The sequence below is a fragment of the Anarhichas minor genome, unplaced genomic scaffold, assembly GCF_050575085.1.
Source record: "Anarhichas minor isolate MPS153535 unplaced genomic scaffold, ASM5057508v1 ptg000010l, whole genome shotgun sequence".
NCBI lineage: Eukaryota > Metazoa > Chordata > Actinopteri > Perciformes > Anarhichadidae > Anarhichas > Anarhichas minor.
Genome location: NW_027466456.1, coordinates 12,071,208 through 12,095,684, shown reverse-complemented (window position 1 = coordinate 12,095,684; position 24,477 = coordinate 12,071,208). Strand labels below are relative to the sequence as shown.

General features: G+C 38.8%; 2 protein-coding genes across 4 annotated transcripts; one reads left to right on the top strand and one right to left on the bottom strand.

Moving 5' to 3' along the window:
* Positions 1-157: 157 nt before the first annotated feature.
* klhl26 (kelch-like family member 26) lies at positions 158-5,622 on the bottom strand. 2 transcript variants are annotated; one of them, XM_076088174.1, is made up of 3 exons: positions 5,354-5,622; positions 2,805-2,987; positions 158-2,261 (listed from the first exon to the last, which is right to left on the bottom strand). In XM_076088174.1, the coding sequence occupies exons 1-3, from the start codon at positions 5,401-5,403 to the stop codon at positions 680-682; spliced, it is 1,815 nt and encodes a 604-aa protein (XP_075944289.1). In that variant the 5' UTR covers positions 5,404-5,622; the 3' UTR covers positions 158-679. The 2 variants fall into 2 exon arrangements, with proteins under 2 accessions (XP_075944289.1, XP_075944290.1); XM_076088175.1 differs by lacking the exon at positions 2,805-2,987.
* Positions 5,623-9,738: 4,116 nt separating this feature from the next.
* il12rb1 (interleukin 12 receptor subunit beta 1) lies at positions 9,739-23,913 on the top strand. 2 transcript variants are annotated; one of them, XM_076088169.1, is made up of 14 exons: positions 9,739-9,822; positions 16,676-16,827; positions 16,938-17,083; positions 17,166-17,205; positions 17,741-17,860; positions 18,215-18,291; positions 18,814-19,042; positions 19,137-19,274; positions 19,632-19,742; positions 21,054-21,197; positions 21,407-21,562; positions 21,656-21,725; positions 22,037-22,112; positions 23,323-23,913. In XM_076088169.1, exons 1-14 carry the CDS (start codon positions 9,779-9,781, stop codon positions 23,611-23,613), a joined length of 1,794 nt encoding a protein of 597 aa, XP_075944284.1. In that variant the 5' UTR covers positions 9,739-9,778; the 3' UTR covers positions 23,614-23,913. The 2 variants fall into 2 exon arrangements, with proteins under 2 accessions (XP_075944284.1, XP_075944285.1); XM_076088170.1 differs by lacking the exon at positions 9,739-9,822 and adding an exon at positions 16,374-16,489.
* The last annotated feature ends 564 nt before the right edge of the window (positions 23,914-24,477 follow it).

Here is a 24,477-nt window from a genome sequence, read left to right as displayed (position 1 = left end):
GGCAATAGTACAAATAAAAAACATTAACGCCCACATGGAATATGCGATTCCAAGCTAAACACAAACTACTACTTGTGTTCATTTGTGCAATCATTACTGTGCATTGTGATTTGTTGATAAGTACATTTGAGGAGACATAAAAGAGTAGTTTGAATAACATTTTAACAAACTTTACAACATAAAAAGCAGACAAATAAAACAGTCACAACTGTACAATCAAAATGTCTAACATCATAAAGGTGACGTCTGTTAATACCTTCGCAAACACACACATAAAATGACACACTTTGTTCGGTCTGTAACTTCAGCCCTTGAATGGTAAAAATATAACACTAAGTTTTACAGACCAAATTATGATTAATATGTAAATAAGAAGTGTAAAAAATTAAGGTTCCGGAAGAGAACTTGTATCTTCACAGGTCATCTGGAGATAATATTACCAATCAATAAATTAAGAATTCAAACAGGAAGTTACTCTGAACATTAACTTCACAACAGTCCTTTCAAATTGTCATTTAGAAGCTTGTTGATTAAACACATTGTGGCAAAAGCAAAACAAGTAAACACACACACACACACACACACACAGTAGCTTACATAATGTTCACACCTTGTGTTGACTCACTGGCCGGCAGAAAGAGCACGAGGAATAAAATCTTCACAGTCGCAGGTCAGATGGTTAGCGTTGTGTCGTGTTCTGTGGAATAATAATTGGCGTACAAGCGATGCCAGCAAAGGATTCTGGGAAGTGCAAATCCCTCTCCCACTCGTCCGTCTCTGTGTTGTACACCTGCACGATGCTCGTGACATTGTTCAGGTGCCAGTTGTAGCCCCCGACGATGTAGATCTTCCTGTCCAGTAAACAGCAGCCTGCCTCAGACTGGCCTGCTCTCATGGGACTGACGGTGGTCCACTGGTCGTTCTCTGGAACGTAATACTCGGCAGCAAGCACGTCAAAACAACGGTCCACGTGGTCCATGCGGCCGCCCAGCGCATACACCCGGTCCCTGGTGCTGATCATGGCATGCAACACTCTGGGTTCATTCATTGGGGCTCTGAAGTCCCACTGGTCCGACGCCGGGTCGTAGCAGTGAAGAGTTTTCTTGTCGTCCAACGAGACGCCGTAACCCCCTGAGATATACAGCTTTTCTCCACAGGGAGTCCCTGCATGACCCCAAATCCTGCGTTTTAAGGGTTCCACGTTAGTCCACTCGTTCTTCTTCGGGCAGTAACACTCTACAGACGACAGACTGCCAGATCGATTGCGCCCTCCGGTGGCGTACAGCTGTCCGTGCAGCACGTTGAGCTGGAACTGGATGCGAGCCTCCTGCAGAGCCTGGATGCGCAGCCACCGGCTCAGATGCGGGTCGTAGCGGAAACAGCTGTCTACCGCCCCCTCGCCGCTGCGGTACTGCAAGTGCTGTCCCCCGATGACGTACACGAAGTTATCAAGTACGGCAACACAGGCGTGGCTGCACCCCGTCTCCATCTCTGACAGCTCTTTGAACTGACGGGACGCCATGTCAGGGAGATGGTACACCTTGGTGCTCACTGTGCGGTCGTTGTCCGTGTAGGGCGTCCCGCCAAAGGTGATGACTGACAAGACGTCAGAACGCGTGACCGTCCGCGAAGACTGCATCTCGTGCTGTCGGAAGGGAAGAATCTGGTAATTGAAGGCCTCGAGGAGATACTGGCGGCACAGCACGTCCTCCACCATGATGTCCACCGTCTGAACACTGTCCACCAGCTCAGAGGAGCGCATGAGCGGGAAGCGCACATGGCAGAGGACACCGCTGGCCTGAGCGCGGCGCGACTCGTCAAACCGGAGCCACCGGATGGCGGCGTGGAAGAGGTCGATTTCGCTACAGTTCTTCAGCTTGTTGCTCTGCAGAAAGAAGACGAGGCGCTCCGTGGGAATGTGCAGGAAGTCCTCCTCCTCCGCAATCTGGAGGAAGTGGCGGAAGGTGAAGGCGTCCACCGACTCTTTCAGGGAGGACAGGTTGAAGGTGGTGGCCATCTGGCCAATGTGCAGGCAGGTCTCCACGCTCATCGCCGACTTGAGGAACTCCTCGCAGAGCTCCACGACGGGGACCATCTGGAGGAACACAGCTGCCCCGAGGACATCCTGAATACAGTCCAGGTCTAAAGTGACTTCTGCACTGTAGGCAAAGTCAATGATATGTTTCAGCCCACGGGCGGACAGACCCTTCAGCTCAATGGTATCTTGATTTGACTCCCTCATGCCTCCGGTAAACATTGCTCTGTAACACAAGAACAAGTCGGTGAACTACACGATAAGTCCATTTCTTCTCAGAGCACTTATATGATGTGAATAAGCTTTCTTATTTATGGATTATTGTTTTGTCCGTGGCAGATTAACTGAAAACTATCAAATGAGAAAAGTGTGGAAAAGTGTACAGTATATTTGGCTACATCTTTATGTCACCCATTTGTTTTCATTTATCCAATTTATGTTGAATAATCTCATTTTAAAATGTCCTCACTTCCCATTTCTGGAATGCATGTTCCTACAGTGTATATAATCACTAGGAACTCTGTAAAGTCAAGTGCAAAGGCTCCGATTAAAATTAAATACGAGCGCAAGTGAGTGTATCATTTGGTATTTTGTTGTCCTCCCTCCTTTAACTTCCTTTAACCTCCCGCAAACTGAATTGCTTTTAACATAGTTGATCTGTGAACTGCAGCATACTCTCAACAGTGCACTCAGTGTAAATTGCTCTGGATAAGAGCTTCCAATATAAAAATGTAAATGGACGGTGAGAAGTCTTGGGATTCAGACTGACCTGAAGTAATCACTACAGGCGGCCAGCACAGCTTTGTGGACCTGGAAGCGCTCCTCATTGATGGCCAGCACAACGTCAAGTAGTTGACCCCGAGACCGCAAGACCGACAAGCCCTGGAGGAGGGTGGCACTGTGGCTTGAGGCGGAGAATGTATAGCGCAGGGTGCTATTCTTGTTAGCCATACTGGAAAGAAAGAAAAAAAGGCCTTGTCACAATCAGTTAACCAAGGGATCCTTCAGAATAAAACTCTTATGTTTTCCATGGCTTCAATTCTTAACTGAACTAGGAGACTTTGTTCAATTTTAAATATATTGTATAGAGTTAGAAGCTGTAATATTCAGGCCGAGCAGGCTGTATATCTCACGAACATTAAAATGTGATCTATATGTGGATATCGTGTAAACTCAAGGTGCAGACGCACACAGCAATACTGTGATGGGAATTTGATCTGATCTGCCAGTCAGCCAACAGGAAATTCAATCTGTAGCGTACAATGTCTTCACATTAGTGAGAGCAATTCTGCACACAGGAAAGAAACAACACTGCTATCAATAGAAATGTCATCGCTCTGTTTAGACTATTTGTTGCTGTACAGAAACAGAAACAGAAACGAATCCGTCAGTAAGAGGCATGACTGCCACATGTACGTACAGCATGAACGCAATCTCAGTGTGCAGAATGAACACGTGGTTGTTGATAGAAAACCCCGATGTGCTGTGTAGAGGTGACAGAAAACGTGACAAAAAAAAACTTCATTCAGACTAAAAGGTAGAAACTTAACCTAAACTTAACTTAAGAATATCAAGCTTCTTGACATCACTTCAGGTAGAAATATTTCTACAACTATTCCCCACAGGTAGACATTCAGATCAGACATGTGTACTGTGGCAGCTGCGTCACAATGTGTTTCCTTCTCTTACATTTTGTTGTAACTTAAAATAGTGTTAAAGAAGTGTTTCATTAGCTAAATCTGAAAAGGGACGTTAAGCCTGCTTTGGCTGATTGGAGTGAGTAAAAAGTAACTCTCAGAATGAAAATACTTCAGGCTGGTGTTTGAAGAAGCATTCACCATCTGGACTGAACTTTACTAATAGGCAGGACTGGATCTTCAAATGATAATTGGTTGGGCATATTTTAACAGTTGATCCACCGGTATCACCTTGGATATCATTAAGGGGCCAAACTTTTTTTTTTGCAGTGGTTTAGAAACAGTTTGGTTATTACATAAGGTATCAGCCCAAATACAATGATATTTGTATCCTTATATTTGGTATTCGTGTTACGTTTGAAAAATGAGCTCTCTCTTTCTTTTTGAATGGAGCGAGTACTGTTCCCTGTGCTGTTGCATTAAAGGAGTGTTGCATTATGGGCTGTTTGTAGCCTTAGCTAGTGAGTTTCTACTTCATATCGTTTTATAATGCGTTTTCTGAAATTAAAATGAAAGGGTTTCGGAAGGAGTTTTCTGACGGCTCGTGTACCGTAAAGGGCCTTTTTTACACCGCTTTTTTAGCACCACTGCGCTCTGAAACCCATCATTTCCAATGGTTTGCAAACTGTGTCCCGTGTGAAGGGCTCTTGATGTGCTGTGTGCAGTCAGAACAAATTATCACTGCCAAGAAAAGGTGGGTCATCTTATATTCAGGCCAATACAAAAGTGTATCCATCGGAAAGCCACACAACTTTATTTTTCAACTTAAGCCTCCTGTTTTATTTACATACTGTGACAGCAGACATTTTGACTTGACACAATAGTAAAAGTTAACGAGCCATCATTAATTTAATCATTCACACATGTGATTTTCCTATTGTGGCTTATCTACTGTGGAAATTCAGCCAAATTGAAGTGATCAAAAACATTTTGTGTCAGCTGATAGGCCGATATTGTACTTAGATTTTTAAACTTTCTAAACGTTGATATCAGCATCAAAGGCCCGGTATCAACAGTCAAGGTGTTCCATCTGATTTTATTAAAAATGTGTGGGGGTGGATTATAAAAACAAGTAAAGAAAAACTTCCACTTTCACATTTCTGTTCACAATTTGCAACTTTGTTGATCAACGTGTTTGTTGTTCGGCCCAGTATTGTTACATTGTAGTCTGCACCTAACTTTGAATGTGTTCTGTTGTAGATAAACTAATGATAACTATAACATTAACTAGGGGGCCGTTATGGCATCGACACTTCCAAAAACTATTGAAAGTATTAACTTAGACATTAAAATATAAGAGGAAACGCTTTGCCAAGTAGTCAACAAATATGTTTACGTTCACCTGCTACTAAACACGAGGCGACTTTCTAAACGGACCGTTGTTACATCACATCCTTACTTTATCTCCACCGTTACTCATCATAGATATAAAGAGCAGGCAGTGTGGAGGCCCGGGACAGCTCCTCGGTGTTTCCCGGAGTCAAGCCGCTACTCCGGGACGTTCCAGCGGGCTTGAACGGGGCTGCAGTCCCGGAGCGGTGAAGGCTTTCGCACAAGGTAACACCGAGGGACCGGGGTCCACCACCGCGGACGCTCCGCATCCTCAACCCGCTTCACTCACCTGCTCTGTGGATGTTTCGAAGCATGATCCCCGCCATCCGACTCCGCCATCTTCTAGCACAGAGCAACACGCATGGAGCATTTTCAGTGATGTTACCAGAAAGCCAACGGCACGATTGGCCTGTTCATGTTTTTTTTAGTTTTTGTTTTTTTTAAAGTATGGGAACAGTCTGTTTATCAGGCAGGGACAGAGGACAGCCGTCTGTCTCAGGTCCTGTGGTAAACCGTGGTGAATACGGTGCTGGTCTCTCCTACCGGCTGTTCGCGGCACGTCCCTCCTCTGTACCAACGAATGCTGGCGCCTGGGTGGCGCCACTGTGCCATGTAGGCCTACTGGTGTACTGATGGCGCTGGAGAAGTTGAACGCTCCCAAACAGTGGTGAAAAAGACATTCAGATCCTCTAAGTAAACATAGCGATGAGTAACAAAAACTAAACAACAAGTAAAATTCCTTTAATTTTCATAATTAAAAGTTGAAATACCATAATGTATGCAAAGTAAGAAAAAACATGCAAACAGACGAAACATAAACAGATTATCTTCTTAAACCACAAACCATTGCAACAACAAGCAAAGTCCCAGCCATGTGGATTACTTTTTAGTGTCCCACCAATTACCTTGCGTTTTGTCTATTGACATTTGTTTTCTTAATTTGGTGTTTTTTAAATTTGCTCTCAGGGCCACCCCACAAAGGTACTGAAGTAATAGTACAAAAGTATTATCAGCAAAATGCACTTAAGTCAAAAGTAAAATCACTTATTATGCAGACAAATGGGCCCTCATCATGTAAAATAAATGAGTGTTTTATTATTATACATAATATCATTGGATTAATGATTAATGTGTAATGTAATCTGTGATAGATTGGTGACCTGTATGGATTATAAATATTTGATGGAAATTAAATTGAAATATCTCTGGTTCTGTTGTCCTCAAAGATCTTAAATATCCCATATACTGTAAGTAAACTCTGCTGTATTCTATGAAGTAACATCATAAATACTTTCAGAGCAACTATTTCAGCAAATAAAAAGACAGGTAAACAGCCTTGTGCTGTTGTTGCAAAGACACTTTATTGTTTTAATTTCTTCAGTTCTTGGAGAATTCAATATTTAAAAGTTCTACAGTATTTTCAGTTAGAAGTTATCCAGATGACTTTGTTCCAGGGTGAGCAACATGGCTGCAAATCCTGCAAAAGTTTTGTCGTGCATAAATAAATTAAGTGCAAACAAATACAGTCTGTAAAGCATTTGCCCTGTTTTGTGTATTAGACAAAGAATAACATTTGTTCAGGGAAGTTATGGAGAAACTTCTCTTTTTTTTTTACTCCTCACCAGTGATCTGCACCAAATCCGTTACTCCTCTCCAGCGCTCCTCTTGTACAGAAGTCACTTTTTGAAAGTGCAAGTGATTTGATATGAAACTGTATCTTTGTATAAATGGGAAATGGAATAAATAATGAGGATGTAAGATGAGGAAGAGTTGCATGAGCGGCTCAAAGACAACAACATGAGCTTGAGAGAAACACTTGAAATAGTTGAACATTGTTCACATCACAATTTAACAGATTTAAAACATTCAAATGCAAAGTTACACAAATCAAACAGTAAGTCTAAAGTCTATTTCAGTATGGAAACCTGGACCATGTGCTGCCCTAACCTTCTCCTCTGTTATCCTGCCTGTGTATAGAGGTCACAACACAATTAACCTAACTGTGACGACCCTCCTCCTATCATCCACTAGGTGCCCCGTTGTGTTTCCTTTTGTTACAGGTGCTGATTGGAGGCTCGTCAGCAGGATGAGCCACACTTGTGCCGGTGTGTCTCTGCCTTAAAATACCCTCTCCAGTTGGCACCCGGTGGCTCTAAAAGGAAATCTTTGTTGACTGGCTCACCACAGTTGTTGCTGTCTTTGTCTAAAGTAATGCTAACCTTGGGTTACTTGTTTTTGGGCGAGACAAATAAATTGCTTCTGTTGGCCGCCAGCTCGTTGTCTCCCTGTTGTTGTTCCAGTCTCTGAGCCGGGCTGTGACAAGTTGTTTTGTTTTCTTAAGCTAAACATAGCCTAATTGAGATTGCAGTTTTGAAACAGCAAAAGCACCAAGTGTGGTTAAAGCACTATAATGTTGATATACACCTATGTATACAGAAATGTTGATGTGAAAAGTATTTTTGGTTCAGAAACTGCAGGGATTCAACGTATTTGTGGTTTGCAGAAAGGTGCAACGCCAAATAAATAAAAATGCTGCTACTGGAGTCTCCTCCAGTTTGTCTTTGACAGGAAGCCTAGAAATGAACTTAAAAAAAAAAAAGAAATCAGCAAAATGACTTCAAAGAGTCATCACTTTCACAATGGCTGTTGTATCTGTCTGGTGTCAAACACAAAACTCCCCCCGCCCCTGACACTTGTGGTTTTTGCTGCAGTTCATATAAACTGAGACATGAAACTTCTCTGACATTTCTGAGAAAGACAAGTGAGTTACATGAAGGCAGGTTGAATGTGTGGACTCTCACACGCTGAAGAATGAGCCTCCGAGACTTTCCTCTACACCTCATGGAAACTTTGAAACGGTGGAGATCACTTCGTGAATACATTGTTGTGTTTATGTTCCTTATAACGGTCAGCAAAGGTAAATAAATACCCTCTATCTTTTCTTTTCCTACTTCATTTAAGTTTCCTGATGCTAACTTTTACTGTTAACCTCTATCTGATAGTATCAAAACACTTTTCACACAATATGAAAGTGACAATTCTCTTTCAGTAAAAGTTGAACATCAGCCACCAAATGTTGGTGAGCTTATCAGCATCATGTGGTTTCCATTTGCAGCCGCACCGCACTGCTCTGCTCTGTGCAGCCGTATTTAAGCGCCAGCCTTCATAGTTTTATCTTAGCTGATATTTCACACATTTCTTTTTCAGAAATAGGATGTTTGTTTTCTCAATTTTGAGCTTACATTCGCTCAGTACAAGGAGACAGACTGTAGTGTCATTTAATAGATATTAATTAATTAATATCAAAATATGTAACGGTTATAAATAACTGAATTATAAACGTATGGATTATTATTGAAGGAGGGATGGCACTCAGCTTAAACCACAAGACACAATTAGTTTAAGTAAGGACGCCACCCAATTTTGGAAAAAGCAGGGAAAACTTCAAATTTGATATTAATCAATTAAGTCTCAATCTCAGGGCTGCAACAGACTTCTTGTCCTGGTGTACAGTGACTTATTATTTAATATACACACAAATTAAATGATCAAGTTCTTAATAACTTCAATATTTATTAGCCTAACTACATAACTCAATTCTGAAAATAAATGAATAAACGATCAAATGAACAGAATGAAGAATATGATGATGAGTACAATGAATAACGATGAACACGAATGAAAAGGGATAACATGTGACCAGGTAGAATCAATATATTACTGCACCGTTCAACAGTTGACAGTTTAAGAAGCACCAGGGAAGATTGTGAAGTAATGTGGTATTAGTTCTTATTTAACTTCGTACTTCAGATCTTAGGCTCATTGATTAACGTTCATTTATTTCTCAATTAGTCTAGCATCTAAAGATAACCTATTAACTAGCATTACTCTATTAACTGACATGAGATTTATTTGTCCTAGAAACCTCAAACTCATCTGAAAATGTATTGGTTTCCCCTGACCTGGTTCTGATGGGCAGATGGGAGGTTAAGCTGTATGAAGTAGCGGTAGTTCCCTTTTGTCATCTCTGCATCTTGGATCTTGTTGGATGACAGTAGTCTGTTTGAATCGCATTCTTCCATCTCTCGCTCTAGGGCAGTTGGTATTGCTTACGGGGGGGTCTTATACTTCATAAAACGGTTTGAGTGTCATGAATGACCCCCAGTTGTTGTGTCTTATCTGCTGTTAGTCTATCCAGCCACGTAGTACATTGAGAACCCAACCAATTGGCCGACTTGGGGGTCCTGAGAGCAGTTTTTGGAAGAATTCTATCAGTTAAAATGTTCAGGTTAAAGATATTTTGTCATCATTCTAATCGTCACATTTCAGTTTTTATCATCTGTCGTCCACAACAGGACCAAACGCCAAACCTCTAACAATTAAATATGCTTTATTGGCATTTGTTTAACAAACAAAGTCAATACAAGTGTGACAAAGAAAATATTGCCAAAGTGTAAGTAATAATCAGATCCCATTTTAAAAACAGTTCTTTAAAATGTATAAATAAAATAAGAAAACTGAAGCCTTCATATTTCTGCTTTGTGTTTGATGCTGAAAAAAGTCTTTCTTAATTTCGAGACTCTGTGAGATAAATGTTAAAAATGTATAAACGAGATCATTTGATCACTCCTAAGGGTCAGCATGTGAGGCTCCTTCCAGTCCCGAGTGCTTCAGAAGAACCGCTGACAACTCTAATTACATTTGTGAATGGAGCATGAATACGACTGAGAGAAATGTGACATTTTGGATTTACTTTAAGTGAGTATTCTGTGTTTGAGCTGCAATATTTTAAAATGGTGACATCTACTCAAACAACAACTTATCCATGGTGATTTTGTGTCTGCGTATGGATGTAACAAATATTACACATAGTTAAAAAACATCACACCTCTCTGACAAGAGAGGTGTGATGTTTTTTATGTATACTGGAAACGGGGAAACAGCTGGCTTGGCTCTATTAAAAGGTAACAAAATCTGCAACAAACTACGGATTAAACTACCAAGGTGCAACTCAGTAGAGTGCAGATCTCCGGCAGGTGTGTCTGCAACTTCAATTGAATGAGCAACGTTCCAACCCACAATTGGCCTGTAAGGCGTCGTACACGTTTGAATTTAAAATCCAGCGGCGATGAATGCAGACAATTGGCTCAATGTTGTTAATATGTCGTGTATAAAACACGTCATACAATATTCCAAAAACAAAATTAAACTCACTAAGCTGTCTGCCTGCTTAGCAGCAGCTGAGTTGCATCGAGGTACATTAGTTATGTGTACTGGTAGTCCCGTATGCTTTTAGCGGTTAACACACCGAACAAAACGATAAAAGTCAGCCAGAGAGCAGTGGCTGAGAGGTACGCAGCAGTGTGTGTGCTGGTAGTTATGTTAGCTGTTAGTGAGTGAGGAGTCAGCAGGCAGTCAATGACTACGTTGACGTTCACACTCATATTCCACTATTATTATGGATATGACAATATTCCAAATTTGATGAGGTTAATCATATTCCGTTTGGATATTGTGAATTCGGCCTTATTCAAAAATGGGCATTTTCAATTAAGACATGCGGGATATGCCGATATTATTCTGGTTTTGGGAGCATTTGGAATATGTTTCTCAATGTTTTTTTTTTACAGCACTTTGTGTTCGCACAGTCAAACAAGTCCGCCAGCGGTGGATAACTTAAAAAAAAAATGTTGAAGCATATGCACGGCTGCATGGAAACTGCGGTCAAGTCAACAGACACTCAGATCTCCGTGGTCAACTCAGCAGACACTTAAATTGTAGTGCACCTATACGCTGAAACTTACGGTAAACGCAACCAAACGGCACAGGACGGGAGCGAGCGAAAGATTTTGCAAAGTTAGCGGAAAGATTAACGTGAAAACTTCCGGTTTTCTACAGACGAACATCCGGTTTTCAAAATAAGATGCCAACAAAGTATACATATTGCATAATGAAATGAGATTAAATGAATTATATTCCAATAAGTATAAAAAATGATACCATCATCTCGTGAGTTAAAGGGAAAATACACCTAAATTGTGCGTAAAGTGTATTTATTCTTTGATTTGAGGGTTGCTGGAAATTAATAATACCTGACTGACAGTCAATTAAGATGTTTTACGAAGTAAAAACTCTGAACTGAATTTATATCTTCAAATGGCAAATTTCTGAAGTTTTTAAGGTGCTATGAAAATGTTTTTCTCAATAATTCCCCACAATGACTAATGCATATATGTTCAGGACAAAAAAAAGGCTAATATCACAATATTTGAGCTGCTACAAAAATATTTTTCTCAATAATTCCATACAATGACTGATGTATATATAATCAAGGCATCGTTGACTCCACCCATAGAAAAAATTTGACACTTTTACTGTACCAATTAACAGATATTTCAAAGTAAAAGTCATACATTTGAATTGAGAAAATATCTAATAAATGGATGTTTGAAGTGTAATAAAAAGTATTTTCTCAATAAGTCCAGACAATGACTGATATGTATGTGTTGAGGACATCGTTGACTCCACCCACACTGAAAATTAGACATTTTTACTGTACCAATTAAGAGATATTTCAAAGTAAAAGTCATACATTTTAATTGAGAAAATATCTAATAAATGGATATTTGAAGTGTAATAAAAAGTATTTTCTCAATAATTCCAGACAATGACTGATATGTATGTGTTGAGGACATCGTTGACTCCACCCACACTGAAAATTAGACATTTTTACTGTACCAATTAAGAGATATTTCAAATTAAAACTCATACATTTGAACCGAGAAAAGGTATAATATATGGATATTTGAAGTGTAATAAAAAGTTTTTTCTCAATAATTCCAGACAATGACTGATATGTATGTGTTGAGGACATCGTTGACTCCACCCACACTGAAAATTAGACATTTTTACTGTACCAATTAAGAGATATTTCAAAGTAAAAGTCATACATTTTAATTGAGAAAATATCTAATAAATGGATATTTGAAGTGTAATAAAAAGTATTTTCTCAATAATTCCAGACAATGACTGATATGTATGTGTTGAGGACATCGTTGACTCCACCCACACTGAAAATTAGACATTTTTACTGTACCAATTAAGAGATATTTCAAATTAAAACTCATACATTTGAACCGAGAAAAGGTATAATATATGGATATTTGAAGTATAATAAAAAGTTTTTTCTCAATAAGTCCAGACAATGACTGATATGTATGTGTTGAGGACATCGTTGACTCCACCCAAACTGAAAATTAGACATTTTTACTGTCCTAATTAGGAGATATTTCAAATTAAAACTCATACATTTGAATTGAGAAAATATACACACAAGGTGATATATTTCGAGTGTTTATTTCTTTTAATGTTGATGATTATGGCTTACAGCTAATTAAAACCCCAAATTCTGTATCTCAGAAAATTTGAATATTACATAAGACCAATTTAAAAAAAGGTTTTTTAATACAGAAATGTTGGCCTACTGAAAAGTATGTCTATGTACAGTATAAAGTATGCACTCAATACTTGTTCGGGGCACCTTTTGCATGAATTACTGCATCAATGCGGCGTGGCACGGACGCGATGAGACTGTGGCCCTGCTGAGGTGTTATGGAAGCCCAGGTTGCTTTGATAGGGGCCTTCAGCTCATCTGCATTGTTGGGTCTGATGTCTCTCATCTTCCTCTTGACAATACCCCATAGATTCTCTCTGGGGTTTAGGTCATTCAAGAATTTGGTTGAGAATCACAAGGAGTGAACTGCGGCTGGAGTCAGTGCTTCAAGAGCCACCACACACAGACGTATCCAGGACATGGGCTACAACTGTCGCATTCCTTGTGTCAAGCTACTCCTGAACCAGAGACGTAAGAAGTGTCTTACCTGGGCTAAGTTGCCTGAGCTAAGTTACCTGGACTAAGGAGAAAAAGGACTGGACTGTTGCTCAGTGGTCCAAAGTCCTCTTTTCAGATGAAAGTCAATTTTGCATTTAATTTGGAAATCAAGGTCTGGAGGCAGAGTGGAGAGGCACACAATCCAAGTGTCTTGAGGTCCAGTGTGCAGTTTCCACAGTCAGTGATGATTTGGGGAGCCATGTCATCTGCTGGTGTTGGTCCACTGTGTTTTATCAAGTCCAAAGTCAGTGCAGCCTTCTACCAGGACATTTTAGAGCACTTCATGCTTCCCTCTGCTGACAAGCTTTATGGAGATGCTGATTTCATTTTCCAGCAGGACTTGGCACCTGCCCACACTGCCAAAAGCACCAATACATGGTTTAATGACCACGGTATCACTGTGCTTGATTGGCCAGCAAACTCGTCTAACCTAAACCCCAGAGAGAATCTATGGGGTATTGTCAAGAGGAAGATGAGAGACATCAGACCCAACAATGCAGACGAGCTGAAGGCCGCTATCAAAGCAACCTGGGCTTCCATAACACCTCAGCAGTGCCAGTCTCATCGCCTCCGTGCCACGCCGCATTGATGCAGTAATTCATGCAAAAGGAGCCTCGACCAAGTATTGAGTGCATACTGTATACTGTACATGGACATACTTTTCAGTAGGCCAACATTTCTATATTAAAAATCCTTTTTTTAATCGGTCTTATGTAATATCTAATTTTCTGAGATACAGAATTTGGGGTTTTTATTAGCTGTAAGCCATAGCCTAAACACTCGAAATATATCACACTTTCGATGATATTCTAATTCATTGAGATGCACCTGTATACATCAATCATTGTTTGGAATTGTTGAGGGAATACTTTTTATAACACTTCAAATATTCAGAAATTACCTGTTCCTCGGTACAAATGTATGACATTTACTTTTAAATATCTCTTAATTGGTACAGTAAAATTGTTTAATTTTCAGTATGGGTGGAGTCAAAGATGTCTTGAACAGATATGCATCAGTCATTATCTGGAATTATTAAGAAAACCCTTTTTATAGCACCTTAAATATTAAGAAATTAACTTTTTGAACGTTCAAAAGAAGGACTTATATTTTGGAAAATCTCTTAATTGGGAAAGTAAAAATATTTGATTCTCAGTATTAGTATAGTTAGAGATGTCATGAACACATATGCACTAGTCATTGTCTGGAATTATAAAGAAAACTCTTTTTATAGCATCTCAAATATTCAGTTATTGGATATTTCTTGGAACAAATTAATTAATTTACTTTTAAAAAATCTCTTCATTACCACAGTAAAGATTTTTCATTTTCTGTATATGTGTGGTCAGAGATTTCCTCAACTTATATGCATTACTCATTGTGTGGAATTATTGAGAAAATAGTTTTTATAGCATCTCAAATATTCAGAAATGTACCCGTTTCTTGGTACAAATGTATGACTTTTACTTTGAAATATCTCTTAATTGGGACAGTAAAAATGTCTAATATTCAGTTTGGGTGGAGTCAACGACGTCCTCAACACATGTATATCAGTCATTGTCTGGACTTATTGAGAAAATAGTTTTTATTACACTTCAAATATCCATATATTATACTTTTTCTCGGTTCAAATGTATGAGTTTTAATTTGAAATATCTCTTAATTGGGACAGTAAAAATGTCTAATATTCAGTTTGGGTGGAGTCAACGATGTCCTCAACACATACATATCAGTCATTGTCTGGACTTATTGAGAAAACTGTTTTTATTACACTTCTAATATTCATTTATTAGATATTTTCTCAATTCAAATGTATGAGTTTTAATTTGAAATATCTCTTAATTGGTACAGTAAAAATGTCTAATTTCCAGTATGGGTGGAGTCAACGATGTCCTCAACACATGTATATCAGTCATTGTCTGGACTTATTGAGAAAACTGTTTTTATTACACTTCTAATATTCATTTATTAGATATTTTCTCAATTCAAATGTATGAGTTTTAATTTGAAATATCTCTTAATTGGTACAGTAAAAATGTCTAATTTTCAGTGTGGGTGGAGTCAACGATGTCCTCAACACATGTATATCAGTCATTGTCTGGACTTATTGAGAAAAAACTTTTTATTACACTTCAAACATCCATTTATTAGATATTTTCTCGATTCAAATGTATGAGTTTTAATTTGAAATATCTCTTAATTGGGACAGTAAAAATGTCTAATATTCAGTTTGGGTGGAGTCAACGATGTCCTCAACACATGTATATCAGTCATTGTCTGGACTTATTGAGAAAACTGTTTTTATTACACTTCTAATATTCATTTATTAGATATTTTCTCAATTCAAATGTATGAGTTTTAATTTGAAATATCTCTTAATTGGGACAGTAAAAATGTCTAATATTCAGTGTGGGTGGAGTCAACGATGTCCTCAACCCATACATATCAGTCATTGTCTGTACTTATTGAGAAAATAGTTTTTATTACACTTCAAATATTCAGTTATTATACGTTTTCTCGGTTCAAATGTATGAGTTTTAATTTGAAATATCTCCTAATTGGTACAGTAAAAATGTCTAATTTTCAGTGTGGGTGGAGTCAACGACGTCCAACAATGACTGACACATACATGTCAATGACTGACACATACATGTCAGTCATTGTCTGGAATTATTGAGAAAAACATTTTTATAGCACCTTAAACATTTAAAAAATGTGCCATTTGAAGATACAAATTCAGTTCAGAGTTTTTGCTTCGTAAAATATCTTAATGGACCGTCAGTCAGGTATTATTAACTTCCAGCAACCCTCAAATCAAAGAATAAAGACACTTTACGCACAATTTAGGTGTATTTTCCCTTTAACTCAGGAGATGCAGGTAGCATGTTTTATACTGTGAATATAATTCATTTAATCTCATTTCATTATGCAATATGTATACTTTGTTGCCATCTTATTCTGAAAACCGGATGTTCGTCTGTAGAAAACCGGAAGTTGTCTCACGTTAATCTTTCCGCTAACTTTGCAAAATTCTTCGCTCGCTCCCGATCTGTGCCGTTTACCGTAAGTTTCAGCGTATATGTGCAATATAATTTAAGTGTCTGCTGAGTTGACCACGGAGATCCGAGTGTCTGCTGACTTGACCGCAGTGCATGGGAAACGGGAATATTAGTTGAATATCAATTTTCATTCGCCATGTAAACGGCTCTTTAGGAATATTGTCTGTTTTGGAATAAACAACGAATATTTGGTGCATTTAAACGTAGTCAGTGGTTCTATAAAAAAAAAAGCTGTAAAAGGTGTTTTGAGAAAGTGTGAGTCAGCACAACCACAAGTGGTACATTATTGTGCAGTTTGCTGCCGCAGAATGCGAGATTAGCTGTGGACACCGAGGTGCACACTCACTCACTCACTCACTCACTCACGGACGCACACACACTCATACGGACGCAGGCACACACAAAACCACATGATTCTCCATGGCGGAGATGACAGATGAGATATCACATTAATTTGTGCGCTTTAGAGATGCTGGTAGGTGGATTTTGTTACCTTTGGACAAAGCCAGGGTGTTTTTAACAATCTTAAAGCAACTTAAGGGAAACAAATGGGCAAAATTGAATGTAAAGGGGTTAATATACATCTTTAGTCTAATGCTGAGGACATGTGTTCCTGCCATTCTCAATGCACTCAAAGCTAGCTCTAAATGTTTACTTGCAGTAAAACAAAGTTCGAGAGCTTGGAGAAGACGTGTGACATCATTGACGAATTGCTCCCGATCAAAAATCGTGCTTATCACGTTTGGGTGGAAGCTCGAGCAGGAAACTCGAGCTGCATGTCGACCAGGAGGTCTGTGGTACTCCATGACACAGGTACTGCTCCTCTTATTTAAAAACACATACAAGTGGGAGAAGTTTACTATGTATACAGTGCTAAAGTATATGTAGTAAATAAATGTAATAACTATTTTCATATTCCTCAGCAGTTAAGTATGAAGCACCACAAAATATTTCCATGTCCTGGATTAAAAACAACCTCAACTTGACATGGATAGCTGCAGAGATGTATCCAGCTTTAGCCGAGATCCGATTCAGACGCAACGAACACCCCACAGAATCATGGGGAAAAGTGAGGCAGATGTTCTTACCAAATGTAATGTATCTGAAGTTTTGACATATCTGACATATTTAACCTTTTATCCATATTGCAGCTACAGAGAACAACAAATACCACCAGTAAACGTTCAATGTGTGAGTAGTCTCTTTTTGGAATTCAAGTCTTTTCAATGAAAAGTTTATTCACCCTTGTTTCATATTGGTTCTTGTGGATCTAAAGCTGAGGTACACTGAAGGATCATACCGGTGGTTTTAGCACTCTACTGTAAATTCTCATTCAGTATTTACTTTAATGACGTCTGATGAAGTTTTTAGACATGTTAGTTCTGCTAATTCTCAGACAGGGTAAAACACAGAAGTGTCTGTATAGGCCGGTGAAACTGCAGTGCCCCAGTTCATTGTAATGAACCAGTTCAACAATTAAGTTCACTGATCTGTTTTAAATAGTTTTTAGACAACAATGGAGCACTATGCCACAGAAGAATAAGATGTAATCTATCAGACTTTGGAAATAGTTGTTAACCGGTTTAATTAATTGTTGGCTTTGGTCTTTTCATGGGATTTGTTGACAATAGGAAAAACTTAACAATAAATATAGGAGAAAATAACAAAAAAAAGTTGAATATCAAATTTATGAAATGTCTCTCTTTTTTTCTTTTTATTCAAACAGATGTTATTGTTGGTAATCTGTTGAAGGATTCAGTTTACCAGGTTCAAATCAGACATCGGTCCACTCAGGCCTTCAACCCACTGTGGAGCGACTGGTCTCCAGTTGTGACTGTTCCTGCAGGTGAAGTCATAGATTTTATAGTTTATTCATTAGCACTTTGGACTTTAAATCCAGTGTCCTAAAAGTATTTGTGGCTTTACAAATCACAAACTATAACCTGTAGTGTTTGGTATAATACACACAGGATATCTTAAATCCAAACTCAAATATGATATATATACATATATACTGTATATAAATATGAGTCCTAACCACTCGCATCCTGTCTTTCCTACTTTTAAGAGTTGTTAACATCTGAACAGATGCAACTTTAAGATTTATTCACTTTTCTTTTTTGCTGTAGGCTCAAACTATATTGTAATATTACCCAACATACAGTAAACAGCTCAATGATGTCTTGTGTTTTTACTGCAGCGCTTGAGCAAAAACCTGAAGTCACCATTATGACAAAGCTTTTAGATGGGACTCGAAAGGTGACGCTAACGTGGAAGGTAAGACAGTGACGGGAAAACTACACCAAAATGTTCACACACTTCCTCCCATATTGTTCAATAATGTGGTCCCAAATAGGACAATAGAGTTTTAGTATTACAGTCTCTACTGTATGTATAACTGTAAATTTCTGATGCGTGAAATATATGTTTTACAATATCTTCAAGTTCAGCCAATTAAGTACCCAGTATGAACATTTGTACTTTAATTCAGTCAATCTTTTTAGAAAAAATTTAACTGTAATGGAAAGCATACCTTGGCAGAATTTAAAAATATGAAGATGTTGCATCGCTGACCACAGTATTTTTTAAAAATAACACTGATTGACACAACTCAACTACAAAAATACTAACCTTTAACCTCCCTAGCTCAAGTGAAATGAAACCTGGTTCATAAACCTCACTTTTTGCTCCAACCGTTCTGCTTCGGGAGTGTGTGTTATAACGGTGTTTCTACCGCTTTGTGTTTCCTTCTTGGACTGTAGCACTCAGTTTGCTGTGTTTGTCTCTTCCGCTGTTCAGCCGATGCCACATGCAGCTGCAGTCACAGGAGTGAGTTACTTCCTGAATGACACACAGTCTTTTTATGGATGTCCTTGCAAGAAAAAAGGATATCGCATCAACACGAGGGAACACACTACTACTGTCTCGTTATCTGCCGTCAACATCACTGTAATCGCCACAAACTCAGCGGGGAATTCTCCACCAGCAATCATTCAAGTACCAGCCGAACCTGCTGCAGATTTCAAAAGTAGGCCAAAGTGTGTGTGTGTGTGTGTGTCTGTGTCAAATATCCTGTGCATTTATCCTTCAGTCAACCTAAAAGTCTGTTGTTCCCCCGGCAGTTTGTGACAAGACGTTGCTGGATGAAAAATTAACTAAATCTTGCCTTGAGTTGTACGAGCTTCAAGATGGAGATTCAAGGCCAGCAAATGTGATCACCTTAACGGCAAAGATGAAAAAGAAGAAGCAGATAAAAATGAGTATGTTTTATCTTAAGTGCTTTTAATCACACAGCTTCATCACATCGGCTCTACAGATGGCAATGGAGAAGAAGACGAAACAAAAAACTAGCCAGGATGAAAGCGTTGTCAAATCCTACACATAGTGGATTCAACAAATCAGTACAAAAGATGCTAGTATACAATATACAGTACACCAAAGCTAATCGTTGGCCTAATTTAGCACCACATTTCATTGATGGTTTTCCAACATTAGCTTAACATTACTTTTACTATTATTTTCTTTGTTATACCGCCATGGTGAAGATAATGTTGTGACACATTTACATCAAAAATATTTTCTGTGCAAGACAAACTATGAATCTGTTTCTGTTTCAGACATAAAAGACTATGTTCGCTACCTTTACTTTGAACACAGATGTGAAGGCGAATCCAAAGACAGGAATCCAAAGACAGTTAAAATGTGCCTCTTTTATCAAAAAGAGGGAGGTAAGTGTCTTTATTCCAATACACTAAGACGCACAGGGGCGCCACAATTATCAGATACTAAACTTAGTCTGCTAGCTGGAAGTGCTGCAACAAGTACTACAAGTGAAACAACAGAACACATTGACAGTCAGTTGCTCCATCACTTTGGTCCAGACGGGAATATCTCAACAACTAGCTGAATTGTCATGAAATATTGTACAGACATTCGTGATACCCAGAAGACATTTTCTTAATGACTTTGGTGATGATGTGACTTTTCCTCTAGCGCCACCAGCAGGTTGACATTTGTGGGTTTTTGTTTGAACTGCTGGTCGGATTACCGTGTGATTTAGTTCAAACATTCACGTCTTTCTTGGGATGAATTCTAATAACTTTGGTGATCGCTTAACTTTCCATCTAGAGTCATCATGAGGCCAAATTAGTAATTCGTCGAAGCCTTTGGTTTGTGACCCAATACCTGCAGAACTAATGACATTTCTATCACCAATTTAGGTGCTAATTTGCAAATGTTCTAACATGCTAAACTTATATGGTGAACATGGTAAACATTCAGCTCCTTCTCACTGCCAGAGTGTCAAATACCGTCAGTGTGTCACATACAGTGTGTGATACCACAAGGCACCTTTTAGCGACTGTTTGAGACGCACAGGGCTTTCAAGTAACAATTTAAATCACTGCCATTATTAGACGCTCAGGGAAAATGTCCCAGCAGTGTTATGACTTAGTATAGACCGAAAAAAAAACCTGATTCAAAAAACAAAGGACTTTCAACCAGGAGGCTGGTGTTTGAAACCAGCGTTCATGTCCCAAACATGTTGAGTTCATTTGAAGTTAAATTTATTTTGTTTTCTATTTGCGTTTTCCGTACTAAACAAGTGTTTTTGTTTGAATTTACAGTGTTAACCACGTGTTTACTGCGACCGTGCGCTGGGCTACCCAGTGCGTTAGAAACTGAAACCAAAGGGTTTGACAAAGCGTTGGCATGTAACGAGTTTGGATGAGAACATGTTGAAACATTGCTAACCGTTAGCATTGTCATTGAAGTCTTGTTCTACCCAGCTAACATTAAACATTAATATATTTTGTGTACACGTGTATTTATACTGTAGGAGATGCACCAATACCACTGTTCTGTATTGGCCTTTAATGAGATCTTATTTAATTTCCAATTTAAAATGTGCACTTCTCATCCCTCATGTGTGGAACTGATTGGGACCTTTCTTCAATACGTATATGTAGGTACTTTATCTGACTGAGAATGAGAAACATACTGTGGTTGTTTTGAATCTACTTTTTTCTTTCTCTCTTCAGTTCCACTCAGAGAACCTCAGGACTTTATTGCTTCTAGTGATACACACACTGCTGACTTGTCTTGGAAAGGGATTCCCTCTGTGGACCAGCGAGGTTTCCTCACACACTACATCCTCAAAGTCAGCTCACAGGATGAGCTGAAAGGTGTGAAGTCACTTTATTTTACTCATCTGTAACGTTTTGCAAAGGCAAAAGTTTTGTAGAGCTGAATGAAAGAAAACTAATGTATGATTATACGCAATGGCACAATATTTCACCAACTTTTGAATGTGTGAGACAATTAAACCTTCTTTGAACATGTATGATGACAGCACTATGCAAATTTAAGTTTTTCCAACGTCTCATTTTGTCAGAGTGCCGTAACATATCAGCCTCTCTGCTAAAACACCGTCTGGAAAACTTGACACCGGGAACGAAATACAACATCAGCCTAGTTGGAGTTACACGTGTGGGAGAAGGACCCGAAGCCACAGTAACCATCATCACATTCCCTGAGAAGCCTGTGAATGGTATCGTAAATCCGCTTTGTAGGAAAGTTGAATACGAGACAATAGTGCAGTTTTTCTACATGTGGTTGTGAACAAATATTTCCTTTTTATTAGTGTGGTGGAGTCTGGGCTTGCTGTTTCTCTTCTTTTTCCTCACAATAATGTGCACCTGCATCTTGAAGAGGTAGGTGACCCCTACTGTAAATATTCTACAGTTTAAGATTAAAGTATTGATAAACCAAACAAAGTATGCATGAGGAAAGCTAAGTCACTAATGCTGTGAAGTACTCGTGTTCTGGCTATCTTTAAAAGCTATGTACAACTGTTTCTGTGATCATTGTATCTTTCAAAGTATTCTGATTGTTTAACTTGGTGAACATTAGGGCAGTCTATGTGCTGCTTTTATTCAATGCCTGCTCAGTTTTACTGAATAAATGCCATACATGGCAGCTTTCAGGAATTTGGTTTATTTGAGTTTGTTTTATCTACACTTAGAATCCAAAACAAGATCTTCCCTCCTGTGCCGACACCCGTTATTCCAGATTTAATCCCGTATCAACCAGAGAGTCAGGTAAGAGACTGATATTTACAAGGGATTTTCAGCAGTTAAACATGTGCAGTTTTTGCTCTTTAGAAAACCCCGACAGCTGATCTTTATTCATTTTGTGCATTGTAAAGGTTGTCTGAAGAGTCACAGGTGCCTGTGGGAAACTGTTGGGGTTTAACCTTATAAATAATGACCTGCACTCTCATTTTGAGTAAGAGTACAAATCTTTCCTTTGACGTCAACCACAGCTTGTCAGTTCACCCTGAAATCTAATTTAAAAAACGATTTTTCCAGAAATCATGACCTGGTGATTCATGATAATCCACAGATCTTGTTATGAACAGTTTCATATACATGAATGTATTTTGAGGCACTTTGAGCCCCACAAGCCGAGTGCCATCTAGTCCCATTATATTGGACAGCTCTACGGCCGATATCTCCAAAACTTGCAAACAAACAGTGTTTATAAAGATTGTGTTCGACCATGTCTTACTATTCTGTGCCATAAAGCAATCGCCAACCTGGTGGCTCAAAGTTGTAAAATGTAGTTGTCATGAAGAGTGGAGCCGTTGGACCCAAACACAAGAGACTACAGGCAACAGAACCAGTTTTAATTCAAGGGTCAGAGCAGGCAAGACACAACGAAACATCTCATAAACAAAATCAAGGATGGAAAGAAAAAACTGAACAGAAAACCAAACTTATTTGACGAGAGAATGAAGTGCAGAGATGGGCGGAGAAGCCCAGGTGAGGTGATTAGGCTGGGAAGCACTAACGAGACTGATTCAGAGCAGGTGTGTAGATGGGCAAAGGCGCTAAAACCAAAACACAGAAAACAATCAGTCCGATGGCATCTGAACACAGTGTGTTGGGTGTGGAGACATTTTTTTTTTTCCTGGGAAGTAGATTAAATGGAGGAAAGTCCCTGAACAGTGGGAAGATGAAGTGAGAGAACCACAAACTGACCAGAATGCAGAATTAATCAGTTTATTTTCCAGTAAATCAATGTGTCAACTGTTTGGGAAAGACTCACTCCCATTGCACTGTGAAAACCATGTTATTTTCCTTCTGTTTTTGTTTTACTTTGAGTAAAGATTTTTATACAACATATGGCAATCAAACAGGACAGCAAGCTAAGAATTTAATAGAACAGTGCTGTTTATTCTCTATGCATATGATAGTGAAGTCTGGAATCTTGAATCTTACTGTTTTGTGCTAATGTGACCCACAACAGGAATTTCTGGAGGGAAAGGAGGAGGTGCACAAGCTGACGCTGCACCAGCATCCAGAGGACAAGTCTGTCCCTGAGGACGCAGAGGAGACCACTGTTCTCACAAGAGAGTGGGATGAAGGCACTGACGTGGACGACGGGGTTGATTCAATGATGTCAGAAGGAACCAGTGATGAGGCACTGAGGAGCTCCAGAGAAGGAGAAATTACTGATCTCGAACAAGTGGACAACGAGATCGCCATGCTGATATACAGGAATGGTTTGGTCTTCGATGTGAAGACGGACTCGCCTTAAAATGGATTTAAATGAGGGTTCAACTGCCTCACAGCACACAATTGTATAATAAAGACTGGACGAACACTTTTCTTGTTAGAACTATTTCATTTTTTTAACATGTCTTTTTTTTTTTTATAATGTTGGATGAAAGGAGACTTGCAGAATAATTTACTTCAGAGGAAAATATTTGTTTAATGTTCATGTAAGTTGAATTTTGCCAGTGACTTTTCTTTACCTAAGCATGCCAGTATATGAAAGCAGGAGGGTTTATCGCTCACTGTGTTGTCAATAAACCTTTTTCTAACTGTTGATGTCAAATCCGGGTTTAGACTTTTATGATTTTTTTTTTCTTATTTAGGTCTTAGACAAAATGTTGACATGCAATTTTATTCAGACATTTATGATCCCTAGAGGATGAATCCTAAGAACTTTAATTGTTTTCTTTTCACCACCAGAAGGTCGAAGTTTGACTTACCCTGTGGAATATTTCCATATTTATGAATTGGCACAACATTTTGTACAGACATTCATGGCTCCCAGAGGATGAATCCAAATAACTTTGGTCCCTTGACTTTAATGTAGTCTCACCAACAGCTAAACACTTTGGATTGTGAGTGAATTATCTCAACTATTTGGTTGAAAAATAAAAAATGTTAAACTTTTTGAAATTAATTTATGGTCCTCAGAGGAAGAAACCTGCAGACTTTGGTGGTTCCTGAAAAATTAATCTAATGCCATCATCAGGTCAAAATGTCTATTCGTCCAACACTTCTGTTCATGACCAAACAGTTTCAAAACTAATGATCGTCAGCTCAGCTGCACTTTGTGTTCAGTGCTGCTTGGCATGTTTGCAAATGTTCACATTCATTTCTCATGCAGTAA

Coding starts and splice junctions, on each gene's coding strand:
- klhl26 (XM_076088174.1), bottom strand. CDS start 5,403: ATGGCGGAGTCGGATGGCGGGGATCATGCTTCGAAACATCCACAGAGC. Junction 2,988..5,353: donor TCGAAACATCCACAGAGCAG/GTGAGTGAAGCG, acceptor CTTTCTTTCCAG/TATGGCTAACAAGAATAGCA. Junction 2,262..2,804: donor GCCTGTAGTGATTACTTCAG/GTCAGTCTGAAT, acceptor CTTGTGTTACAG/AGCAATGTTTACCGGAGGCA.
- il12rb1 (XM_076088169.1), top strand. CDS start 9,779: ATGAATACGACTGAGAGAAATGTGACATTTTGGATTTACTTTAA. Junction 17,861..18,214: donor AGTTGTGACTGTTCCTGCAG/GTGAAGTCATAG, acceptor TTTTTACTGCAG/CGCTTGAGCAAAAACCTGAA. Junction 19,743..21,053: donor CTTTTATCAAAAAGAGGGAG/GTAAGTGTCTTT, acceptor TTCTCTCTTCAG/TTCCACTCAGAGAACCTCAG.